The sequence below is a fragment of the Phyllostomus hastatus genome, unplaced genomic scaffold, assembly GCF_019186645.2.
Source record: "Phyllostomus hastatus isolate PE091 unplaced genomic scaffold, TTU_PhHast_1.1 phas_contig_40, whole genome shotgun sequence".
NCBI lineage: Eukaryota > Metazoa > Chordata > Mammalia > Chiroptera > Phyllostomidae > Phyllostomus > Phyllostomus hastatus.
In genome coordinates, this window is record NW_025333872.1 from 68,606,142 (window position 1) to 68,630,343 (window position 24,202).

The 24,202-nt window shown below is 38.5% G+C and overlaps 1 protein-coding gene across 2 annotated transcripts in view; it reads left to right on the forward strand.

Moving 5' to 3' along the window:
• The first annotated feature begins 507 nt into the window (after positions 1 to 507).
• Positions 508 to 24,202, forward strand: part of NKAIN2 (sodium/potassium transporting ATPase interacting 2) — an 875,120-nt gene continuing 851,425 nt past the window's right edge. Inside the window, exons 1-2 of one of the 2 annotated variants that reach the window (XM_045843378.1) lie at positions 508 to 615; positions 689 to 880. In XM_045843378.1, coding sequence (XP_045699334.1) covers positions 827 to 880 — 54 coding nt within the window. In that variant the 5' untranslated portion in view covers positions 508 to 615; positions 689 to 826. Of the gene's footprint in view, positions 881 to 24,202 lie in introns of both variants that reach the window. The other variant, XM_045843377.1, reaches the window with a different exon arrangement.

Here is a 24,202-nt window from a genome sequence, read left to right on the forward strand (position 1 = left end):
TGCCGCTCGAACTCTTCTCGCTCGGACCCCAGCACCACCACCGCCGCAACCGCCGCTTCTGAGCCTCTCCTCGCCTACACGCTGCAGCCAACAGCCCCCTCGGTGGCAGGCCGGGCCAGGCTAGAAGAAGTTGACGTCTTGGGAGGGGGCGGCGGTGAGCAGGTTGAAGGATTTGTTGTATGAGGATTAACACATCTGGGCGAGGGGAGGGGCAGCGCCGCTGCGAGACGCGCGGCTGCAGGACGCGGCGGATCCCGCATCACTGCGCTCAGCAGCCGCCGCCGTCGCGCGGGACCGCGGATCCCGGACGCCCCCTCCCGGCCCGCGCCGCGCCCCCGCCCGCCTGGCCCCGTAGATCCCGGCGCACAGGAGCGGCGAGCGGCGCAGGGAGGCGGGCAGCTGCCCCCATAGCCGGCGGGCGGAGAGCTCGTGGCTAGAGCGCGTTGGGCGGTGTGGGGCGAGCCGGCGCGAGGAGCAGCGGGGGCGAAACTTCGCGGCCAGATGCCCGTGGGCGCGGCGGCGCTGCGAGGCTACCGCTGCTGCCCCTCTGGGCCCCGGGCGCGTCTCTACGGGCGGCGTTGCCCGCGGCGCGGCGCGTGCAGCCAGCAAGTGAAGGTATGTGTGGCGGGCGCGGCTGGAGCTGCTGCCGCCGCGGCGCCAGCAGGTCCTAATGCCTGTCACTTCCCAGGACGCTGGCAGCAGCAGCCCGGAGCCCCCGAGCCCTCGGCAGGTTTTCCTGTCCTTCCCGGCGATCTGATTGGATAAAGTGGGGGCTCGACGGTGGCCGACGTGGGACAGTGTGGCTGTGGCAGGGGTCTCGGAAACCATGGGTTATTGCAATGGCAGGTGCACGCTTATCTTTATCTGTGGCATGCAACTGGTAAGTGACACTTGGGTCCTCTTATTCTGTAATGTGCCTTTGAGATAGTGGGCAGGGGGATTCATTAAGGGGTTTGCCATTGATTAGAATGGAAGAAAAAGTAAAAGAGAAAAGGTGACAGATATATTGCCTATTTTTAAAATGATTTAAGGGAGAGGCACTGTGGAGTACGGGAGGTGAGCCTTTCTACCCCCACCTATTTCTATCTCTCTGAAGACAGTTTGGCAGGTGCGGGTTAAACTTGTCTTTAATTTGTTTAAGCAATGCAAGATTTAGCTCTTGTTCTTCTATATTTTGCATTCCTATCAATGTAACAACGTGATTGTCACATATAATTTACTATACAGGTGTTAAAAAATGTGGGATTTTTTACTTTTCTTCCATATACTAATCTTTGCAGTATCTTTGTTTCTTCATTGACATGTGTTATTATTCATGGAATATATTGTCTTACAAGTATAACACTAACAAACTACTATGTAGGGCAGATGGTACCCTTACAGCGGTCTCACCTGGAAGCCACATTGAGTTTTAAAAGTATGTAGATTGAAGAGAAATCCTTAGCTGAACTCAGCAACACTGTTGCCACAGACTGAACCAGTGCCCTTCAAATCACAATTATTACAAACAATTCTAAGGAGAAAATATTCTGTGTTACATTATGTATGTAATTGCTCCAAAAATAGATACTGATCCTATAGGATGGAGAATTACATGTACTTTTTGAGGAATGTTGTTCAGTTGTAAAGAGGTAAGGAGCTAATATTGGAACAATGTCATGTATCTGAATTTAAATTCCCTAAGGGCAAGGAAAGGGGCTGAACATACTTTAGAGCCTAAAGATATACCACTGTAAATGGTTAATTTGAGGTAGAAGATGCTTGCTCACCCCAGTTATCAAATAGCTTTTCCTGGAAAGTATATATTAATCTGAATAGCCACTTAAGTTTCCAGCAACTGTTTCATAAAGGCTAAAAGGACTACAAGACTGAAGCAAATTTCTGAGAGCCCAATCAGTAAAGTGTTCAAAGGAGCAGGGATTTGCCATTGAAACTGATAGAATTCCTTAAGTGTTTTTTGTTTATCAGTTGTCATCAGTGGTGGTTGCTGTTGTTGTTTTATTTAGTGTTCAGCTGAAGTAGTTCTTTTTCTTGTATATTATCTCAGGATATTTTTCTTTCTCTGGAAAGTTATCTGATAATGTGTATATTTTAACAGTGAATTACTTGGTTTAAGAAAAAGTAGGCATACAAATATAATTTTAAGAATGTAGTATTTTCTTGATGATGTGCAAATCACTTTATCTTTTCCTACCACATATTAATTTAAACTTTGAAGTGAAGGATTTTTACTCTTAATGATAAAACTAATCAGGATAATAAGAGAGCTTACTTTGTTAAACTACATTGGGTCAAGTATGCCAAATTGCATAAACATTTTCAAAACAATTTTAAATTCACATACGATTCAGAAAAGAATACATTTGCTTATTCATTGTGTTAAAACATATAACTATGAGAATGAGTGCATGGGTAAAGTCATTCTTATGCTCTCTTTAATTTTCAGTTTTAAAAACTTGATTTAACTTTAATCACATAGCATAGTAGGACTTTATTATGACAAATGTAGGCATTAGTTCTATATGGTGTTTTGTGTGAACACAAACTCCTCAAGAACTTAAACTATTTTAGAAAAGCATAACTATACAAATAGGGAAACTAAATATGAAAGTAGTGGGATAAGTCTGAAGCTTTCTGTGTATGATGTGTACTCGTGTATGTGTTCATGTGCACACATACATGCACTGGTGTTTGGGAGAGGTGCTACATCATTCATGAAACGGAAATTCTGAATTAAGCTAGGTTCTCTAACAAAATAGAATTCACTGCAATATATGAGTGCTCAATCTTAGCAAGTATATACATTTGAATCACAGGGAATGTTCTATGCTCTTTAAGAATCATGAGATTTTTCCCATTCGCACTTATGTGTCACCAGGATAATATAATTAGCAGCCATGTTCACTGAGATGCAAAACAAAAAACAGGATGCAGAATACCACATTGATTTGATAGGGTGGAATGATCACATTTAAAGGACATGAGAGATTCCCGGTAATTATTGCTTCTTAGAAACACAGTGTTTTATTTTAAATAAAAATATATGTTTTTTGCAAATTAATAGTTGCACAGCACTGAATAAAAATCAGGTGGGTGTGTATATTTCCTTTGCTCTTGATAGATCTTTAAAAACTTTTTGTATCTTTGAACTATTATGACTAAAAATTGTTTTATAAGTAGCCAGGTTTCCAAAATAAGTTTGACTCATGTACCAATGATTGACACAAAAGTTCCCTTAGTTGTGTTTTCTTCTGAAGTGTGTAGTGTGGGTTCTTGTTATATTTGAGGGTAGTCTTTTGGTAGTTGTACAGAAAAATCTTAGTTTATTAAAATTAAGTGAAGACAATGATAGTCTAAGATAGAAATTTTATTAATGTTTTTCCTAAGTAACTTGATTAAGTTTCTGAAAACATTTACCTCCAATTCTGTAAGTAGAGTATATTTTCATTTGACTTAAAGGCATATTTACATTAACATAAATGTGCAACTAAATCTTCACTGGAGATGAGGAAGCTTTAGTGTGTGGAAATGGGAACCTCATTCTTCACTTATTATCAGAGCAGACAGTGTTTTGACCCTTTAATAAGTGAAGAACCAACGAAACCTCTAGAAAAAGTTACCTGTCACAGTTCTATATATTTGCTTTTAATTATATTCAATGTGCTTTCCATTTCATGTTTGGCAGACTACAGGTGTAGATAGACATTTGTTCTCTTAAATAACAGGACATCATTTTACAAGACAAGAAATTAGGATTTCACACCATACAGATTTAATACAAAACTTCCATCTCATGAAAAAGTATTTCTGTATATCATAAATCAAAGTATTTGAACTATATGGTTACTTCAACTTAAGATTTTGGGGTGATTCCTACCAAAAGGGGTGTGATCTCTGGGAACCAATTTGCTGCATGTGCAGAATCAAGAGTTTAAGCTTGTAATCTCAAGAAGGTAATTTTCTTTTTATCATTGCTATTCTTAATGCTCAGGCATGGAAGATTTAAGATAATAACAAAAATCATCATGGCGTTGGAGGTGGTGGACAGAGTAGGTACAGAATAAGAACATTTTAACTTCTTATTTACAACTTGCAGCAGTCTGAAAGATTTTCAGCTTTTAAAAATGTTTGGTTGAATAAAAAAGTTCTTTATATAAATGTTGAAAAATATCACTGAGATATTTCTCAGTGAAAAACCACTCAGTTATAATATGGAAGAATATGACTTATTTTAGATGGCATAAGCAGCTTTGTTTTCAAGTAAAGAAATTCAAAATTGCCCACATTTTTGTATACTAGGCTCCTATTTGGCAAAAAGCATAAGATTTCTAAACTCTTGAAAGAAAGTACAGATTTACATTCAACAGATGAACACTTGAAAATGTCATTCTTGCCATGTGTTCTATGAAATATTGCTACCTTGGAGCAGGTGCAGCTAACAATTAGGTTAGAACACGTGTGTGCAGCTGTGTGAAGAAGCACATTTGATGCTTAATTAAGAATGATCAGTTGCTTCCCACTGTACAGTTACTGAGCATTTTCAGGGGTACACATTTATTAGAGGATGCCATGAATACATAGATGGACTAAATAAAAAGAAATTTATTATAATTATGGAGTATCTTCATGGTGGTCAGTCACAATTTTATGCAGTGTTCATACTTAAATGCTTTTTGATTAATTCTTAGAAAATAAAGCATTCCATGCAAAGCCTTGAAAGGTGCAGGTACAATGTTATGCTTTTCCTAGGATACTTTTCACAAGTTTGAGAGTTCTACAAAAGTGTGGAACTTTACCTGTCAGAAATACTCCTGCTCAGAGAATTAAATATTTTATATTCAAATATCATTGATAATAAAATCTTGAGGTCCTTAACTAGTCTGATTCCTGGAGAAGACTAAAAATTTCCATGTAATATTTTAGAAACTTCTGATATAAAATATGCTAAGAGTTTGCCAATATGTAAAATAACTTCTTTTTAGACATTTTCTACATTTGCACCCCAATATTTTGACGTCTATATGTATATGTGTGTGTATGTATAAATTTACTCTTTTATTGTAATTCAGCACTACTCTCCTCTAATGTTTAGCAAGAAAGATGTAGAAACTTCTCCCAACATCCAGCTAGCTCTCTTTCTTGGTTCACAAACCACCAACTGGCCATTTTATTCTCATACACCCGAAGTTTCAAAGAACTAATCTGTGTAGAGCTGTTCGTCTTTCTCAAATAAAATAAAGGCTCGAATGGGCAGCATCCCCTGTGTGGAATGCCAGCGCCATCTCTGGCACGGGGCCCACATGTGGGCAATGGCCCAGAAATGTGAACAGGCACTGCCACCTCCGTTTCCCTCTGATACTGCTTTACTTTGGGGTCAGATTCTCCCCTTGCCCAGTCAACAATTTCAGAATAGCAGCCAGGGACTCCTTAAAAGAGGATGTTTTTATTTCTTGGTCTGTGTCTTATTTGTGCATGTGAGTGCTTGCCAAAAATAAAATCTGAGACAGAAGCACATTTTTTAACATTTCTACACTTATACTGGATATAAAAATATTAAAATTATGGCATCCATTGCATTAAATATTTGTATATACTACAAATGGCTAAATTTTTAAAGGGCATATTTCTGTTATTTAGTAGAATTTCAAGTAGCTCATTGTAATTTTTCCAAATGTAGCTTTGAAACTAATATCACTAATAATGGATATTATTCTATTTCCATGCTTTATACAGACATGCAAATTTAAGAAATCAAACACATGTGCAGGAGAAATATTTCTAGTCTAGTCTGCTCTCTCATCTAGATAATGATCTCTTCCAATTTTGGTGTACTTTCTTTCCCATAGAAACTTGGTAATTGTTTATTTTCAACATAATAAAATACATAAACCATCAAGATAAGATGTTTATCTAGATGTTTATAAGATGTTTATCTCCACCTCCCCTCATAACAACAATAGAAACAAGACTCTATTTACACCTACTTCATTTCACCGTGGAAATGACCATGTGTGAAACATTTATTCTTACCAACCCCCAAGATATTGAAAGACATTTAAAAACCATGAAGGCAATTATCTTGTTTTCTCTGTCCAGGTAGGGTGCAAAATGAAATTTATAAAGTGTTTTCTCTTCTTTTAATATTTCAGGTGTGTTTAGATTCGAAAGTTCTTACTATTTAAAGGCATTACTTGGTCCATCTTCTTGACAGCAGTGTTATCCCCCCGTTTTTGTGTAATTAAACTCTAAAACAGGCAATGGGTCTAACTGACAGAAATAGTTGTACCTTTTCATCTCATGCAAGCTGTAGACTTTTTCTTTCCAACCTGGAGCCTGGAGTAGGAATAGTCTGACTTTAAATACTAATAAATTTACCTTTTAAATGACTTGTGGATCACATGCTAACTGTGATCCATCTAAAAACACTTTTTGAAAAGTTACACATAAACTGACTTTTATATGCATTTTGAAAAAAGCTTTTTTTATCTAATGTTTTTAAAATTTGTCATACTTTAAAAATACAGCTTTGTAAAATACTTTATGAAAACTGTTGCAATTTATTCTTCTGGGCTAGATGCTAAACATGTTGTTTTCACTGTTTCCTTTCTAATAATTCTATGAGATGGGTAATAGATATTAATATTCCCATTTTATTGAGGATGAAATGGAGGCTTTGGAAGTTTAAGGAACTTTCTTAAGTCACCCTCTTAGTAAGTGGGAGAGTTTGTATTTAAACCCAGGTGTGTCCAGCTTTAAGGCAGATTAAGTTTGTGCCAGTGAGCTACACTGCATCCTTTCAATGTATTAGTAACATACAGCAATGACAAGTAGCTTACATTTGTTTTACTTACATAGGTAGTATATACCTACTAAGTCCTGGTTGATGCAGTAATCAACACAAGACTAAACACACTGGCAGGGGGGCAGAGAGGGGTAGGTTGATACCAGGCTCCTGTCCAAATCTGACTGGCCCAGGTGGGCTTGGGTTTCACAGCTATGAGCTGCTGGTGTGTGGACTGGAGACCAAAGGGAGAAACTCCCCCTTGCAAAATCCCCTTGCTGCGGAAGTGTGCTCTAACACTGCAGAGCAGTCCTGCAGTTCTCTACAGAAGTAATCGCTGGTGAAAGCTCGTGTTTCTGTTTAAGGGTGGGGAAAAAAGAGACAGCTCCATTGCATTTCTGGCCAATTATTGAGAAATAACCACTCAGTAATGGCTTGGACACTGTCATAGGTATACTTAAGAAAGATTGCATGGGAAGAAGAAATGTATTCACTTTTTTTCAATACCTGTTCTTTTTGAAGTAAATCTCTGATGAATGGCTAATGCAAAGTAATGTCATTTGCCCATAACATGTCCCAAATCTGAAGTCCATCAAGACCACTATTGGTGAAATTACTACCTAAAATTATTATTGTTGGAAAAGACCTTGAGAAATGGGTATGCACTGAATATACTAGAACACTTTTGGAACTTGGGTGTGCATGAGAGTCACCATCAGGCCTTTTTCTACCCAGATCATTGGGTACACACCAGAATTTTGTCTCAGTAGTTGAAGGGTAGGGCCTAGACCTAGAATTTGCATTTCTAATGAGTTCCCCCAGGGACACCAATGATGCTTGTCAGAGACCAGACTTGGAGAACTCCTGGGCCAGAACACAGGTCTTTGTTTAATGGTATACAAACTTTTCAACTCAACTCTATAATTAGTTCACTTCTTCATTGGGCCTTCTGCTTATTGTGAAAGAAAACTTTTTTTTCAGGACCAAGTACACCTATTTCTGATTTCTAGCTAAGTCCCTATTTAGAAGTTTAGATAAGGGAAATGGATGGTCTTTTCACAGCATTTGTGTCTTTCTAATAAATAGTGATACAGAAAAACCTGAAAGTGATTCAGTCCTCTATACCCTCTGTGCCTGGGGATGCTGGAGCAGAATTATTTTTTTCAGCGGCCTCTGTTTGCCAGCCTAGCCCCTCAGTCTAAATCTCTGGAACAGCTTCTTGCTGTGCCTGGGGGAGAGAGAGGGAAAAAAGAGGGAATATGCTGAATAAGAACTGAACTAAGTGAGAAGGCATATTTTTCTATGCCCAGTCCGGTGCTTTTACACTGGACAAGTGAAGAACTGTGACTTTGCTTAGGCCATTTATATTCCTGAGTGTCATTTCCTCATTTGAAAAATGGGGCAGATAATTCGTGGCCTGTTTACCCCACGGAACACTTAGGAGCATCTGGGGAGAAAAATATAACTTACAGTTTACATGAAAGAGCTTCACAAATGTAAGCTTTTATTGTTGTATTACTTCCAATACCTGGAAAACCTTTGTAATTGTTAATAGTTTACCTTTCCAGATCTGTTCATCTAGCAAAGAGAAGGAGAAGTTATAGGAGTGTTTTTCTATCATTTGACTAGTGGCCCTAGTTGCAACAACTAGTTTCCTGTAGAAACTTCTTTTCTTCCCCCACCAGCATTTTTGGCAGGCTAAACAAATAAGGATTTTAATACTAGGGACAAATAGTTTAAATAGATAAACCAGTCAACATGCTTTATCTTCGAGCTGGAAATTCTAAAACTCTGTTTCATGGAAGCCAGTTCTGTAAAATGTCCTACTAAATAAAAGCTAGGAATTAAATAAGTTGTGCGAGACCCAGGTTTTATCCCCTCTCCTACCTTACCCCCAAAGGGTCACAGTACCTATTAGCAGCTTCTGGAAGTCCTAAACTACAGGAAACCTTGCTTAATTTCATTTGTCTGTGCATATAGTGCTTACAGGGAGCCAAGGAATTTCTTTTTTTCTATATAGAAAATATTAATATATTAATTCCCTTATTAATATAGAATATATTAATATAGACTAGTTCTTCCATGGAACTAGTATCTTCAGAAACACCTTTCAGTGAAGTTTTTCTCTAGGCTAATGATATAGTCTCAAAGTCAACAATGTTATTATCTAAATGATATTTAAAGGCTAAGACTCAGTATGGAGACTCAATCCATTAAACAGGTATCTAACAAATAGTAATGCATAAAGATGTTTAAGAGTATTATTAACACATAGTTAATGAAGGGAGCCTTGTTTTGAAGGGAGCCAAGTTTTCAGATACTTGGCTGTTATTCTTTAGGTGTACTTGAGTTTCTTGGAATTATGTTTCAGCCACAAAAATCACAAACCTTAACATGGAAATTAAGGGAAGTCCAGTTGCTGATATTGCAAAGAAGATGATGTGCTGTAATGTTTCCAAGGATATTTGGAACTGCAGAACACTTGGCAGAGGGCATCTGCAGAAGCACTTTCTTTTAAAAGCAGTGGGTGCGGAGCAATGTCTGTATCCTACATCCAAAACCAAACTCACTCTTCTGGCATCATACCCTAAGTGTGTGCCTTTGCAGGCTGGGTGGTGAGGAGTGAGTCCTCATACTGACTTTTGTTTTCTAATCAATGGGTACACTCTAAAACAGTAGCACATTTAAAACCCCCAACAAAGTTTCATTCTTTGAAAACAAATGGGTCTTAGTTTGGAATGGAGGGATCAAATCTCTCCTGTTAACAGAAGCCTTTGTATGCATCTGTGTGATGCTAATCACACAACAGAATAAGGAGGTGTTTCAAATCCCTTAACTGACAGCTGTGTGTCAAATGACAGAGAGTCGATGTTATGTCTGAAATGTCCAGTGGTAGGGGACTCACGTGAACATTATCTATGTGGGCTTCTAGCCATTGGAGATATACAAGGCTGATGTCTCAGAGTATTACTTTTATAAAAGACAGCCTCTGATGGCACTGGGAAACAAAAAAGAGGGAGGGCTTCTACAGGCTCCAGGGAGAAGAGAACATGCTGGCTGGGCGGTATGCTGCCTGCTGTGGTCTTGGCCTCTGGAGAAGGGGTCTGCTGATTTGCCTGGGCATGGAACACCTCCTTTTGTAGGGCACCTGGGGTGGTGGGAGGCAGCGTGCTCCTGGAGGCCATAATTCACTCCTGTAGACACGGGGTTCTGACTTCCTTCTCGTTGTGAGATAAGGATCACGTATCCTAGTGGATATGGTGTATCCAGGCGCTACCTGTTTGTTCCGCTTGATTACTCTGAGGTGCAGCCACCAGATTGGGTCAGTGAATGTGTTTAACTACAGGTATTGGGAGCAGTGAGCGAGCTAAATATTTGAAAGCTTTAGAAGCTGTTGTGAATTTGATATTACACAGGTGGTACATGAAGAGTCCTGGGCCCCTTTGTTCCTTCTTTCCTTTTAAGTAAAGCTTGCTCACAAATTTGATGGTAGTGAAGCTGTAACTTATGATTTTCTAAAACGTTGGAGCTATGTGTTGGATTATTTTGTACTTCTCTCAACAGGATTTTTAAAAAGTTCATTTATTTATTTATTTTTAGGGAGAGGGGGAGGGATGGAGAAAGAAAGGGAGAAAAACATTGATGTGTGAGAGACACATCAATCAGTTGTCTCTCACACACCCCCAGCTGGGCACCTGATCTGCAACCCACGCATTTGCCCTGACTGGGAATCAAACCGGCGACCTTTCAGTTTCCAGGCTGGCACTCAATCCACTGAGCCACACTGGCCAGGGCAACAAGAATTATTTTTTAAACAGAGGTTTCATTTTTATCCATCTTTCATATATTTCTATTTCATTCGATCAAAGGATGGTAGTTAAATTCTGCCTGTTCAGTAGCATTTATGAGCCTAAGTTTTGCTTTTTTTTGGTACTTCTGATATTAAAGTTTCCCTCTTCCTCTACAGGACTGGAGGTCCAGTGGGGTTGGCTGGCCCCTGAATGTCTAACAATTCAAAAGCAAGTAATACTACTCGACTTAAAATGATGGGTATTTTTTAAAGGACATTCTAGTGAAGTCTGTGAAGTTGACTGTGAATTCATTAAGAGTTTTCTTAGGAGCGTATTTCTGCTCTTCTATAAAACATTCCTGGGAGGTTCCACAGGTTCTTAGATGTGTGGGGCAGTGCTTTCCCAGTTCACCATTTTGTAGTGTCTCAGGTTAGGCTTGTGTTTGTTCCAGAAAGGTGCCCTCAATGTCAGGCAAATGGTGCAAGTTCAGTTTACATTTAGTATCTATAAATCTTGTAACAACAGTGCTTGGTGACACGGTGACCTCATGTGCTTCTCTCTCTCACTTTCATCCTGAAGGGAAGCCTGTTGGTTTTCACCAGAATGAAGTAGCAATGATGCCTGTCACTGCATCTGCTTTGATGCTAGGGTTTTGTTAACTATCAAGTTGGCCTAAAATCATAGCGAGTCACTATAATTGAGAGAAATATACTGATGAGGTTTGGGTTATTTTTTTTTTAAGATTTAGATGGCAGTTTGATGTAGACTTCACACACAAAAGAATTCTGTGGCATGTTGGCTCCTGATAGGCCCATCTTTTAATTTAATCTTTCATAACATGAATAAAAGTGTTACATATTGAACTTTAATAGAAAAACATGGTTGAGAGATGTTAGCAAATTTATTGACAGAGGCAGTGATCTCAATTTAGAGGAGGAATGTCAACTTCTTATTTGAAAAGTAATTCTGTGAGATTAAAATGTCTTATTTACAAAGCACGTCTCTCTGAATGTCTTTCTGATGTAGTTTGAAGTCTGCAGTCTATGGGCCCATTACCAGTCATGTGCTGTGTGCCCAGGGCCCAGCCTTGGGGTGTTGGGAGATGGAGAAGGCCCAGAACAGCTCCAGGAATCAACCAGGAGTTGATTTCTAACCTGTAGTGCTGCTATGATTGTTCTAAAATGAATGGATGAATGAGTGAATGAATGAATGAATGAATGAACAATGAGAAGAAATTAAGTAATTACTAAGTCAGCTTCATCAAGTAGGATTTGTGCAATGTCTGTCCATGAATAGCGTAATCACTCATGCTGAATAAAGTGTATGTATCTTCCCTTTGGTCAACTAGTTGTGAGTTAACTGAAAGGAATGCAGGCTGTGTTTCCATCATACGCTGATCTTATGTCTAGTGGTTGTAATAAGTGAAAGTTGGTTTAAATCACAACCTGATCTTTATTATTTATTTGTTTACTAGCCATACTATTCAATGTGATAGTAACCTGAAATGTTTTATTGTTCTCTGTTCATTATGTGCTATGAGATCACATTTAAGCTTAATATAAATAAAATCAGCTGTGTTGGTGAAAAATAAATGTTGATGTAATCTGGGCCATGATGGTCCATTTTTAAAAAGTGAGAATTTATATATTTTAAAGTTGTATTATGTAGCTTTACTTAATACAGCTGATACAACATCATTTACATATTCCCAAGGATCTGTTAGCTGTGAATATTAATAATGAAGTGATTTTTGTCTTTATATCTTGTATGTCCAAAGCAGTCATCTCTATCTTTTGTGTGTGTTGTGGGTGCTTTTGAGAATCTATTAATAAAAGCTACAACTTTCTCACCAGAAAAATACTCATATAACTTGAGATTCACAAATTTCTTACCCTATCCCTGGCACTTGGATGAAAGTCCTTATGATTTTTTCCTTTTTTTTTGTCTATTACCGATCAATAATTTTAATTCAGTTACTTTGAATTTGCAGAACATTTGAAGAGATTATGTATATTTGATATATGATACAATATATTGTAAAGATGTATATATACATACATGTATGTATATATCTACATGTGTGTAATGCAAGGTATAAGAAGCAGAGTTGAATAGTGTAAACAAACGACCTCTATCAAGGAGAATAAATGATATGTGTTAGATAAAGCATGATGTAGAATGATAACTTTAAGAGAAGTAGGGATAAGATTTGGCAGAAGCTATGAGTTACGTCTTCATAGGCTGAATGCACAAGCTATTAAGGGCTAGTGTGTGGTAGGTAAGACTTCTACAACGGGAGACCAGAGGAAAGGGAATTCCAGGAGGAAGAAATGGTCCTGGCACAGTGGCGAGAATGGAAGGGTGTCTGTGAGGGACAATGAAGTGTCAGGTGGACCGGCCAGTGGGGGAGAACAGGGAGATGAAGCAGGGAATGGTAGGGGTGCAGCTTGTGGATGGACTTGAGCACGCCTTACAGAGGGAGTTTAAACTTTATCAGACTGGATATGCATGTCTGTAGTAGTTAATTCTCAAGGTGAATGGCCCAGTTCCCTGTAGCAGACTAAGGAACATCATGATGTGAAAGTCAGAGGTGAGGTTTGGAGCAAGCCCTGTGGGGAATGTGAAGGCAGAGTAGCAATAAATTAAAGGGTTGTTGAATTGCACCAGAGGCCTCGTGAACCGGATGGCATATATTTGTAAAGGAGCCGTTTACTTCCCCATGCTTCCCCAACTTTCTCACAACTGGTTTGGAAAAGCAGAAAATGGAATTTCCCTTGTTCTTAGATTGAATGACACTGAGGGTTTGTGAAAGCATTATGGTGTCTTTGAGAATAAAATGTCTGGTCACACACAGGGCCGGACGGGAAAAAGTGGTGCCAGTTAGGTTACTGGAATGCCTTTGCAAACATCTAAGGAGAAGCAGGTGGGTGCAGCAGAAGGGAGGTAATAGAAAAGGTGGGAGGCAGGATTGGTGAGAGATGACAAGTACAGTTTAGATTTTGGAGAGACACACTGCCTGTGTGATGCAGAGCCCCGTGATTGGCCACAGAATTGGGTGGGGGGTTTAGTGATAGAGAAGGAAGAGAGGCAGTGAGGCCCAGCTATTAGAGCTGTCATTGTGTATTTTAGCTTTACAAAAGATGATCAGAAAGAAGGGGCTGAAGAGGAACATGCCCAGGAGAGAATGAGAACTTGGGGAGAGTTTGGTTTAAGCAGGTGATTGGAACTGGAATAACAGATGGTTAGGGAGGCAGCTGGGGCTGGGAGATTGAATTGGGAGGAATAGAAATACTTGTTGAATGAGTTGGTGAGTGGAGTGATTAAGGAAGAGGAAAGATTAAGTGCAGGCAAAGCACTTTCTCAACTTCAGAAATATTGCCATTTTGGATTGGAAAATTCTTTGTTGTGAGAAGCTGCTCTGGGCATTGCAGGATGTTTAGTGGCATCCCTCACTTCTCCACTGTAGATGCCAGTAGCATACTTCCAGTTTTGGCAAACCAAAATGTCTCTAGACATTGCCAAATTGCAAAATAGCCCCTTGCTGCAATCTATTGAGCTAAAGCAAGGTGCCAGAAAGAGCACTTAGAAATAGCAGCAGAGGACAGGAAGGTGGTCATGAAGGGAAATCTAGCCTTTAGCTGGATCGTTGTGAACCTGTGAGAGTACTGCCCAGCTCCGCATAGGGCAGTATCATGCAGAGCTTTCTAAAAAGTCGACACGAGCACCTCTTCCTCCAGCCCCTTCACCTGTGGAAATAAAATCTTCGGGGAGTCAATCTAGCCATCTAAACATTTTGAAAACTCTCAAGATGATTTTACTGTGTTTTCAAGAAGGTAGTAAATGCAGGCTAGTGGATTAGTGCTTATGAGGCATAGGGAAAAGCAGGAGGAAATAAGGAGATTGGGAGGTAGGTTGACGTACATCAGGGAGGGGGAATGCTGAGCGAGCCATTTGTGGGAATACCAGCTGGGAGAGGCAGCACTGAATCTAGATTTACCTGAAAGCTACTTTTTATGGTCAGTTATGAGCTCAGCCAAGCCTTTGTATTCTTGGCTGTTCTGCTCATTTTAGTTTGAACCTGGTGGCTGTTATCTAAGACTTGGTGGATGTCGTCTTTCCTTTGTGCCAGTAAAGACTCAATGAATGCTTGACACCTTTGATTTGTCCTCTCCCAAATCTGATAGTCTGCTAATATGTGCAGCGTGTGTGTATCTTCATGCAATGTCTTAAGATTTCAGATAAGGAATGCATATTAATTATGAGGTAGACATGTATTGATTTACATAAAGAATAAGGTATGAGAGGTTTTGGGTCAGATTACAAGTTTTTAATTTGGTAAAATATTTGGATAAGAGTTAATGACAATAAAATAAAAAGTGAACTTTTTTTAATGCTCTAAAGCAGTTAGAGACCTTTCTCCACTCTGATGGAAACACACACACACACACACACACACACACACACACAAATTATAACATTGCCTTCCAGGAACTTACAGTTAAAAAATATTTAAGCAATTCATTTTCTGAGTTGATCCTCCAAACCTAAGAATATTCAACAGCATTTTAATATTTGATATTCTGATTCACCAGAGAGCCATGCTATTGCTAAAGGAGTATAGTAAAACAGCAGAGATTAATCTTTTAAATTATTCTGTTTTAGACTATGAAATTTCTCTTGGTCCAACTTAACCTCTTTTGGTAACTCAGTCTTTTGGAAGACTTTAATTTGCATGCCTGGAGTGAGGGGTGTACGTTACATGACTTCTTGAAGGTCTTTTGGTTTGATTTTATTATTAAATCTTGCATTTAACAATGGCTTTTTCTGGGGGATCCAGGCTAGAAGGTACTTTTCCAGCTCCATATTTGTATAGAGGTCAATTAATATATCACCTAATGCATTTTTTAAACACAGTACAGAGCAAAATAGCAGTAACAGAGGCTAAAAGAAAAAAAATAAACTTACAAAAAGATGTATATGAAGCTTTTAAAATTTGCAGTTATACACAATCCTCCTAAAGATATACATGGGTCCTGTGAAACTTTAGGGGTGTGAAAGTGGCGTGCGTGTGTGTAGTAGGAATAGTGGTGTAGGATGGGAGGTAGGGAGAAAATAAAATGATGCCTTTCATAGGAATTGACTGAGGTGTTCTGTACATATGGGAGAAGAGGGAGGTGGGTTTTCTTTGAATACACTGCACTTCTTAGTACATTGTTTTCTGTATGTGGTAGGTTTTCAGCAGGTCTTGTTAACTCGATATCTGTAGTGCTCAGGTGAAAAACAGGAGCCCTCATAAAGCATCAATGGAGACTGAAATAGAGACAGAGAATAGAGAAGTCTACTGTATTCAGATGAAACCAGTGGAAGTTTACATAGGCCAGATTGCTGAGATCCCCCACTGGAATTTAGCCAAGATGCACATTAGTGCATGCCACTTTCTGTCTAGCCTAATTAAAGGATTGTTGAGAGCTAACAAAGTTGGCTGACTTGCAAAAGTCGGTGCTTGCTAAGATTTGTAAGTTGTAAGTGCTTAACATTATGATCTGATTTTTATGCTGGGGTCATCTTATTAATTAAAGTTTTCTGATCATCTAATTAGAAAATACAGTATGAACTGAACCTGGAGACTTCCCAGGCTTACTTGCTAATTTAAATAAAAGTAATGCAGTAGAAAGCTAGATTCTGGACATGCCTTCAGAGATGTCCCATACCCCTGGGGTAATTATTTAGGATGCACTTTCAGTAGCGACATTAAAGGGACACCAGTGAGTTAGCTTTTAAATGTAGAAATCTGTGCCAGACCCCAAATTAACTCTTGGACTAGAATATGAGTGCACACTGGAGAGCTGGAAGGCATGCCCAACACTACTGATTTGAACCAAGCCATTTAATCATTGACATTATGCCTTATTTTTTCAGCTCAAATAGTACTTTGTCAAAGTAGCAGAAAGAGAAGGAAAAGTCTGATATGATTTTAGATGATCACCTGATACTTAAACATATCACTTCTCAGAAAAAAGTGGGTAAAAATATTCTGTGTGTTTTCTAAATGAAAGGTCCTGTAAGTGAGATGTCATGTTTAAGTCCTTAATAACATGGACTTTTATTGTCATCAGTTTCTTTATACTCACAGCCTACTAAGAGAGGTGCTGTATCAAAAGAGAGAGAGGTTTCAAAACATTTTATGAAACATCTGCATGTGCCACCTACTGGACTAAACTGAAAGTATTAAAAGAAGGACAAAAAGGATGTGACCAATGAAACAGATACATGGGCCAGTGGATGTCTGGCAACTGAGTAATCAGAGTTTCTCACTCTCCTGCTGAAGTACCCCCAAAATCCACTCACTATTTCTCTATAGGCACTGGAACATAAAGTATTGATACAAACAATATTTTTTAAAAATAACTTATTTCTGCCCTGGCTGGTGTGGCTCAGTGGATTGAGCATGGACTGTGAACCAAAGGGTTGCTCTTTTGATTCCTAGTCAGGGCACATGCCTGGGTTGCAGGCTGGGTCCCTAAAGGGGGCCAGGTGAGAAGCAATCACACATTGATGTTTCTCTCCCTCTCTTTCTACCTCCCTCCTCCTCTCTCTAAAAATAAATAAATAAAATCTTAAAAAAATAAAAAAAACTTATTTCTTCATAATTGAGCAAAAAGGATGGAAAGAAACTTCTGTGTTGGAAATTTCAAAATAAGTTGCCTGTTTTCTAGGTAATCTTGACCAGCTCTCTGGACACATTTATAAGTCCATTTCTCACTTGTGTGGCAGCAGGAGGGTGTAGCTTTGTGGGACGTGAATGCTCCCTCTCTCTAACATTAACCATCCAGATGCTTCACAGCTGAACAAATCATGTCACATCCAGGCAGCCGAGCCAGACCATAATCTTTCCATGCCAGCCATTTTGTAGATTATGAGTGAAGAGTGTGGGTTGACCAGAGGCAAAATATTTATGTGTCTTGTAGCCCAACTGAATTTAATATAAAGCAAGTATTGAAATTTTGATACTTGCTTTGCAGTTAATTGGGGTATTGGTGCCAACCCTTTGCTATTTAGCCATACCCTCCCAACAACTTTTATTTTTTTAAAGCCTAGAGAAAGATTCCACTTAATATTTAAAAGTTAAGATATAACTTATACTCATTATTATATAAGGTATTCTAAAATAATGCATGTTAAATTAAAATTGCAGCTTTAGCCCTCTCTCAAAAAGCAGCTAGAGGACTATATCACAGATCATGCAAGATAAAATGTCTCAGTTGTTTCACAGTGATTCAGCCTTAAAAACAAAACAGCTAATGGTTTATACCAAAAACACTGCTCAGGACTCATTTGGGCTCTTGCTACTGTGTTTTTGATGAATAATATTACCTGCTAGCCAATCACATATTACTAGATCTTTATGTAATTTGACCATTTAGAAGACAATAATGAACACTATCTGAAAGCACAGAAATGAGGTATTTGTGTAGCTAATGGAGATATACACACACACACACATATATATATATTAAACACAAACATATATTCATATATATAAATAAATCAATTTTCAATTGAGAAATTAAAAAATCTTTTTAATGAAACACAGTCCCTTCATACTTTCCCTCAGTGTTTTAGATTCGGTGTCTTATTTGTAGTTTGGAAGATGAGAGCAGCTGGATCAGGCCAGGTGCTGATAGTACTGATGTTGACAGAAGATGCTGCTCAGAGGAACAGTGCAAAGGGAATCGTTGTCCCTTGGTTTGATCATGCTGGCTGTAAAATTTATTTTTTGATCTGGCATTAGACTTAGCATTATACTCAGACTTGGAAATGACAAAGCTGTGTAGCAGCAGAATGATTATACACACACATACACATATGTATACACATTGTGTATATATTATTGTTTCAGGTCTCATATTTAGGTCTTTGATCCATTTGAATTAATTTTTGTACATGGAGACAAACAGCAATCTATTTTTATTCTTTTGCATGTGGCTTTCCAATTTTCCCAGCACCACTTATTGAAGAGGCTTTCGTTTTTATGTAGTTTTGGCTCCTTTTTAAAAAATTATGTGCCCTTATGCATGTTTTTTTTTTCTTTCTGGGCTCTCAATACTGTTCCATTGGTCTGTGTGTCTGTATTTTTGCCAATACCATGTCATTGATTATCGTAGCTCTGTAGTATAATTTGAAGTCAAGTAATGTGATACCTCTGGCTTTGAATGGGAAGAGAGATGATATTTGCAAATAACATCTCTGATGAGGGGTTCATATCCAAAATATATGAAGAACTCATACAACTGAACATAAAAAAATCCAATTAAAAATGTGCAGATGACCTGAACAGACACTTCTCCCAAGAAGGCATACACATGGCCAACAGATATATGAAAAGATATTCAACTTCACTAGCTATTAAGGAGATGCAGATCAAAACTACAATGAGGTACCACCTCACACCTGTTAGAATGGCTGTCATCAACAAGACAGGTACTAACAAGTGTTGGAGAAGTTGTAGAGAAACTCTCATTCATATGCTGATGGAAATGTAAACTGGTACAGCCACTATGGAAAACAATACAGAGGTTTCTTAGAAAATTAACAATGGAGTTACCATACAACCCAGTGACCCTTCCTCTGGGGATCTACCAGAAAAACTTGAAAACATTTATTGACAAAGATATATACACCCTTATGTTCACAGCATTTTTCATGGTGGTCAAGATATGGAGACAACAAAAGTGCCCATTGATAGAAGATTGGATAAAGAAGATGTAAGATTTTATATATATATGTGTGTATATATATATATATATATATATATATGTATATATATGTATATATAAATATATATATTTTTATATATACATATATATATGATGGAATACTACTCAGCAATAAGATGTAAATATATATATGATGGAATACTACTCAGCAATAAGAAAAATGAAATACTGTCATTTACAACAACATGGATGGACCTTGAGAGTATTATGCTAAGTGAAATAAATCAATCAGAAAAAACTAAGAACCATATGATTTCACTCATATGTGAGATATAAAAGTGAAACTTGTAGACCCAGACCACAGTATGGGGGTTACCAGAGGGCAGGGGGTGGGAGTGGTTAGTAAAGGGGGGCAGTTATATAGTTATATGGTGATTAAAATATGATTTGACTGTGGGTGGTGGGCACACAGTGCAACGTACAGGTCATGTACCACAGAAATGAACACTTGAAACCTATATAATCTTATTTGTCAGTGTCACCCAAATAAATTTAATAAAAAAAGAAAAAAATATTACATGATTTAACATCAGAGTGAAAAAGGGAAGCATAAGGTTGGATTAATCGGTGACATGACTCCCTCATTTAGAACAAAATATTTATACAAGTATGGGGGGGGGTTATGAATGTATAGAGTTAGTTAAGATCATGGATGTTGGAGTATAATGTACTTTTTAAGACCTTAGCTATTGGTATCAGAGTCTCAAATGCTGACTCTACATGTTACCTTGTACAAATTACCAAAGTACTCTGTGCCACTGTTCTTTTTCTGTACAGTGATTATGGCAATAGTATTTACCTCATTCAGCTGTTGGAAAAATTAAAATACATGTACAATGGTTATAACAGTCACTGGCACCTGTTAAGCACTTAGTAAATGCAACTTTTGTCATAATGAAGAGTTTTGACATTTAACCAAAGAGCATAAATTTTATGGGATAAGTAATGTACAGGCAAGAGAGTTTATTATCTAGTGCCATGTTCAAAGTGACATTTAAGGAAAAATAGGTAAAAAATACCAGACGGATTCACACAGAGGAAGGTGCCAGCAGGCAGACCACCTATTAAGCTGTGGTAGATAATTTCCGGTTACAAGATAATGGGAGTTTAGGATTATAGCTACAACAAATATGATGGCAGCAAAACCAAAACCCAAAAAAAAAACTATGTTTTCTTTACAAAATAATTTGACGTAATGTTACCCCCGTGGATACAGGAATACCTGCAGTTCAAGCATGAAGAAAAGGAAACGTGGTGCTGGCCCCCCTCTGGTGGTGCAGGGAGGGTAAGAAGCTGGCATCAGAGGCCCTTTAGAGAAGTGATCATTGATATGGAAGGACACAGGCCAGTTGGAGAGAGCAGTGAAGAGGATGCTAGGTCAAAGCTCTTGGGAGGAGTGACACTCTGGGGAGGTGATCATGTTGGGAGAGGGAACTGCTTAAGTGAAAGTGAACTGGAGCTCTTTTATTTTTAACTCTCCTGCAGGTAGAGGCAGTGGTAAAATGATGGAGCTGTCCCTAGGCAGTGGTGGAAATTATGGAGAGTGCTAAGGGTAACTCAGACTTGGGTCTGTTCTGACTTCTGGGAAACAAGGAGGGGGCTGGGGACTGTGTTTTTAGAAATGCCACGCATGGGTTTTGAAGAGGAAAAGGAACCATTGAAGACAGAAGCAAAGAAGTTCATTACTCGGAGTGGGTAGACAAGTTTCAGGTAGGATGACGCAGAGCAGGGAGAAGGTGCCCCCAGAGAGGAGAACTCCAAAGAGAAAGCTGAGGAGGAGGGATGGGTTAGCATTTGGACTCAAAGTCAGGAAACTTTTCATAAAATAGTTTTATTAGAATGGGGGAAACCAACTTGAGGGATTTAGGAAGAAATAACTAGTTAGGAAAAGAAGGCAAAATATATACAATATTTCCTTAATAAGTTGAAAAATACTGAACTGTGAGGCAGGATTCTTGGAATTTAGCTCTGGATTTGCCATTAACTGCATGACCTTTGACAATTTGTCTGTAACTAATAGAATTTATCGGCACATAACTAAAAGTACTTATGTTCACATTTAGGAAGCACTTTTGCCCTTTCTGCTAGCCTTAATGTGTGCAATGCTATAACACGTAGGACCCTGACAAGAAGTGAACAAGGCCCCTTAGCATCCAGGCTGACTGATGTCACAGAGTCCATGCATTAAAGCCCACGCAGCCTGCAAATAAGCGAGAACCTCAGGCCTGCATGGAATTGGGTATGCACAGGTTGAAACTGAGGTGCGTGAACATGATTATCTGGTGGTGTAAACTGCAGCAGACCATTTTTAGGGGCAAGGTAAAGAAAGAGCTTTGTGGCAGGTGCACTGAGGGCAGTACAAATTACATTGCCTAGTAAAATCCTAAGGGGCAAAAGATAAATCTAGCAAAATAAAAAGTGTAGCAGGATGGGGGCATTTAGGGGAGGGTACAATCAGCTCCTGTTCACCTGACTTTCCTTTGAAAGGCATTATTGTAGAAGCTTAAAGTAGTTTACAATTTAAAACTCACTGTTACATAACCCAGTTAGCAAGTGAAGGGTTTACTTTTCAGGACAAGATCAGATATGGAACCAGGACAGCAGGCTGGCTGCCTTTCTGCTTTTCTCCCTGAAGGAAAAGTTGGTTTCCGAAGTCAAGAAAGTGCCTGATGAGCTTTTTGAAAGATTTCCAGTCATTAAATCCAAACAAAATGGATTTTTAAGAGATAATCTTTTATTTTCTGGGAAATAGCAGCTGTATTCAAAGGGTGTTTTTAGCTTAGAATAGATTATTGATACTAGCTATTTGATAAGAATTGTCTAAAATTCTGGTTAAAGTATACTGATTGGCACCTATTTTGACACAGAACTAGGTACCAGTGTAATATCGTAATCCTGAAGAGATACTATGTCCCTCAGCCCCAAATCTGCCAATTATTGCTTACCATTCTCATTGTTGACAATGGGTAATTTTTTTTCTATTTTTCTCAGATACCATTCAGGTGATCTTTCATATATTCAGGATGGGTAAAAATGGGCAGAGTCAGCTTCCCTAAAGCAAAATCTCATGTTGAGTTTTGTTTTGAAAATCACTTAAACTGTATAATTCAGTACTATCAGACCACCTTATTTTGCCATCTTTTAAAATCTCCCACTGAGTCTGTTTAAAGATTTCCTTTGCTTTACAAACAATGATAAAAACCCTTATCTGGCATTCAGAATGATATGTGTTTTCAAACAGCAGCCCAGCTCATTTCAAGAGATGGAATAAGTATCATTAAAATGGTAACTCAAATCAGTCAAAGCACTTTTCTGGAAGATTTAGATTAAAAGTGATTAAGAACTTCTGTGGTTTGCCAATAGACATTATTTTGTATTACGTTAATTTCCTCATTTAAAAATAGATGACTGCTCTCAGTGCTTTAGGAGAACTTTTATTTGCATCCTCTGAAATGCATGGATTTGGTGGGTGATCCCATTACATGGCACCTTTGGCCTGAAGAGAACAGCCCGACAGGAGACATCCCAGCAAGGCTGTTCTCGCAGCGTGAAGGGATCCATGGCGAGGACTGCAAGGAAGGGGGAGATTTGAAGCATAAAAATGTGAAAAATAATTGAGCATTCCTAAAATGCTATTTGAACAGAACTGGTTAGATGCTTGGTCTCGAGGAGTGCTAATAATCTTGGCACAGGATCAGGCAAATTGAACAAATGGATTTTATGTCCCAATGTCTGCTTTGCTCCAGAAACCCTGGAATGACTTTGCCACTTTTATTCATTTGCTTAATCTAGCCTTTTTGTGGAACATGTATTGCTCCTGTCTGTACAGCTTACATAAAAAAAAAAGATAAAATTCAACTCCTTGACAGATTTTGTTTTTAGTGATGTTAGTGGTTAGACTTCCCCAAGAAAATATTGTTCCTTTTGTTTCTTATAATCTTATTAATAAACCAAATATATCTACTGAAACTGATTACAGTGATGGAGGTTAATTTAGTGAAGGACTAAAGCACTGAGAAGAAGCATTTTTCCATAGCCTCTTATGGGCATCTTGATCCAGCCACCACGAGGCACAGGGCACCATATTGTCCCAATGCTCCCTAGGGAAAAGCTGACAGAAAGAGGGATGTTTCCTCTTCATCTAGATGCTTGATGGCCCAGCCTTTCATTCCTAGGTTAGAGATTTGAATTAAGAAGAAGTTAAAAAGTTATCTTTATGTTAAGCTACAAATATTATTGAATTATCATTTATGGGTTTTACTTTTTCCTCAGCAGTTTGTGAGAACCCTTTAGAGTATAATTTTACAAATGGCTGTTTGCATTGAGAAGCTAAAATTACAAGGAAAAGTAAAATTGTGAAGTCCTTTGTCGGAACGTAAGTCATTTCACCCTTTATTTCAAAATTAATTGCATTCAAACATGTTAGATAATGATGTCACAGCATAGACCTGTTTAGCTGGTGTGTGGTGTACATGCATCCTGTGTTGCAATGGAGATGTCACTCAGGATGTTTCTGTAGAAATGTCTTAAGATTGTGTGTGAGCCTGACTCTTTAGACTGTTAAGTAAAAAAGTTCTTTTAATGGACGGAAGGCTAAGCAATGGCATGGGGGTTCTCAGCTAATTTTTAAACCAGCAATAGAAGAAGCTCCACACTTTGCTAAATGAAATATGCTCTGTCTCTTCTTTTGTTGCCTTAAAGGAAAGACTTTATCTTATCCTTTGCAAAGTTTCATCTTGAACAATACATGTGACAGGCCAGATGGGGCGCCAGGGTAAGGAAAGGTGAGGAGGTAATTGTGATATGCTGCTATGATTTATAATAGTACAGACTAAAACCTTACAGCCCCTCTT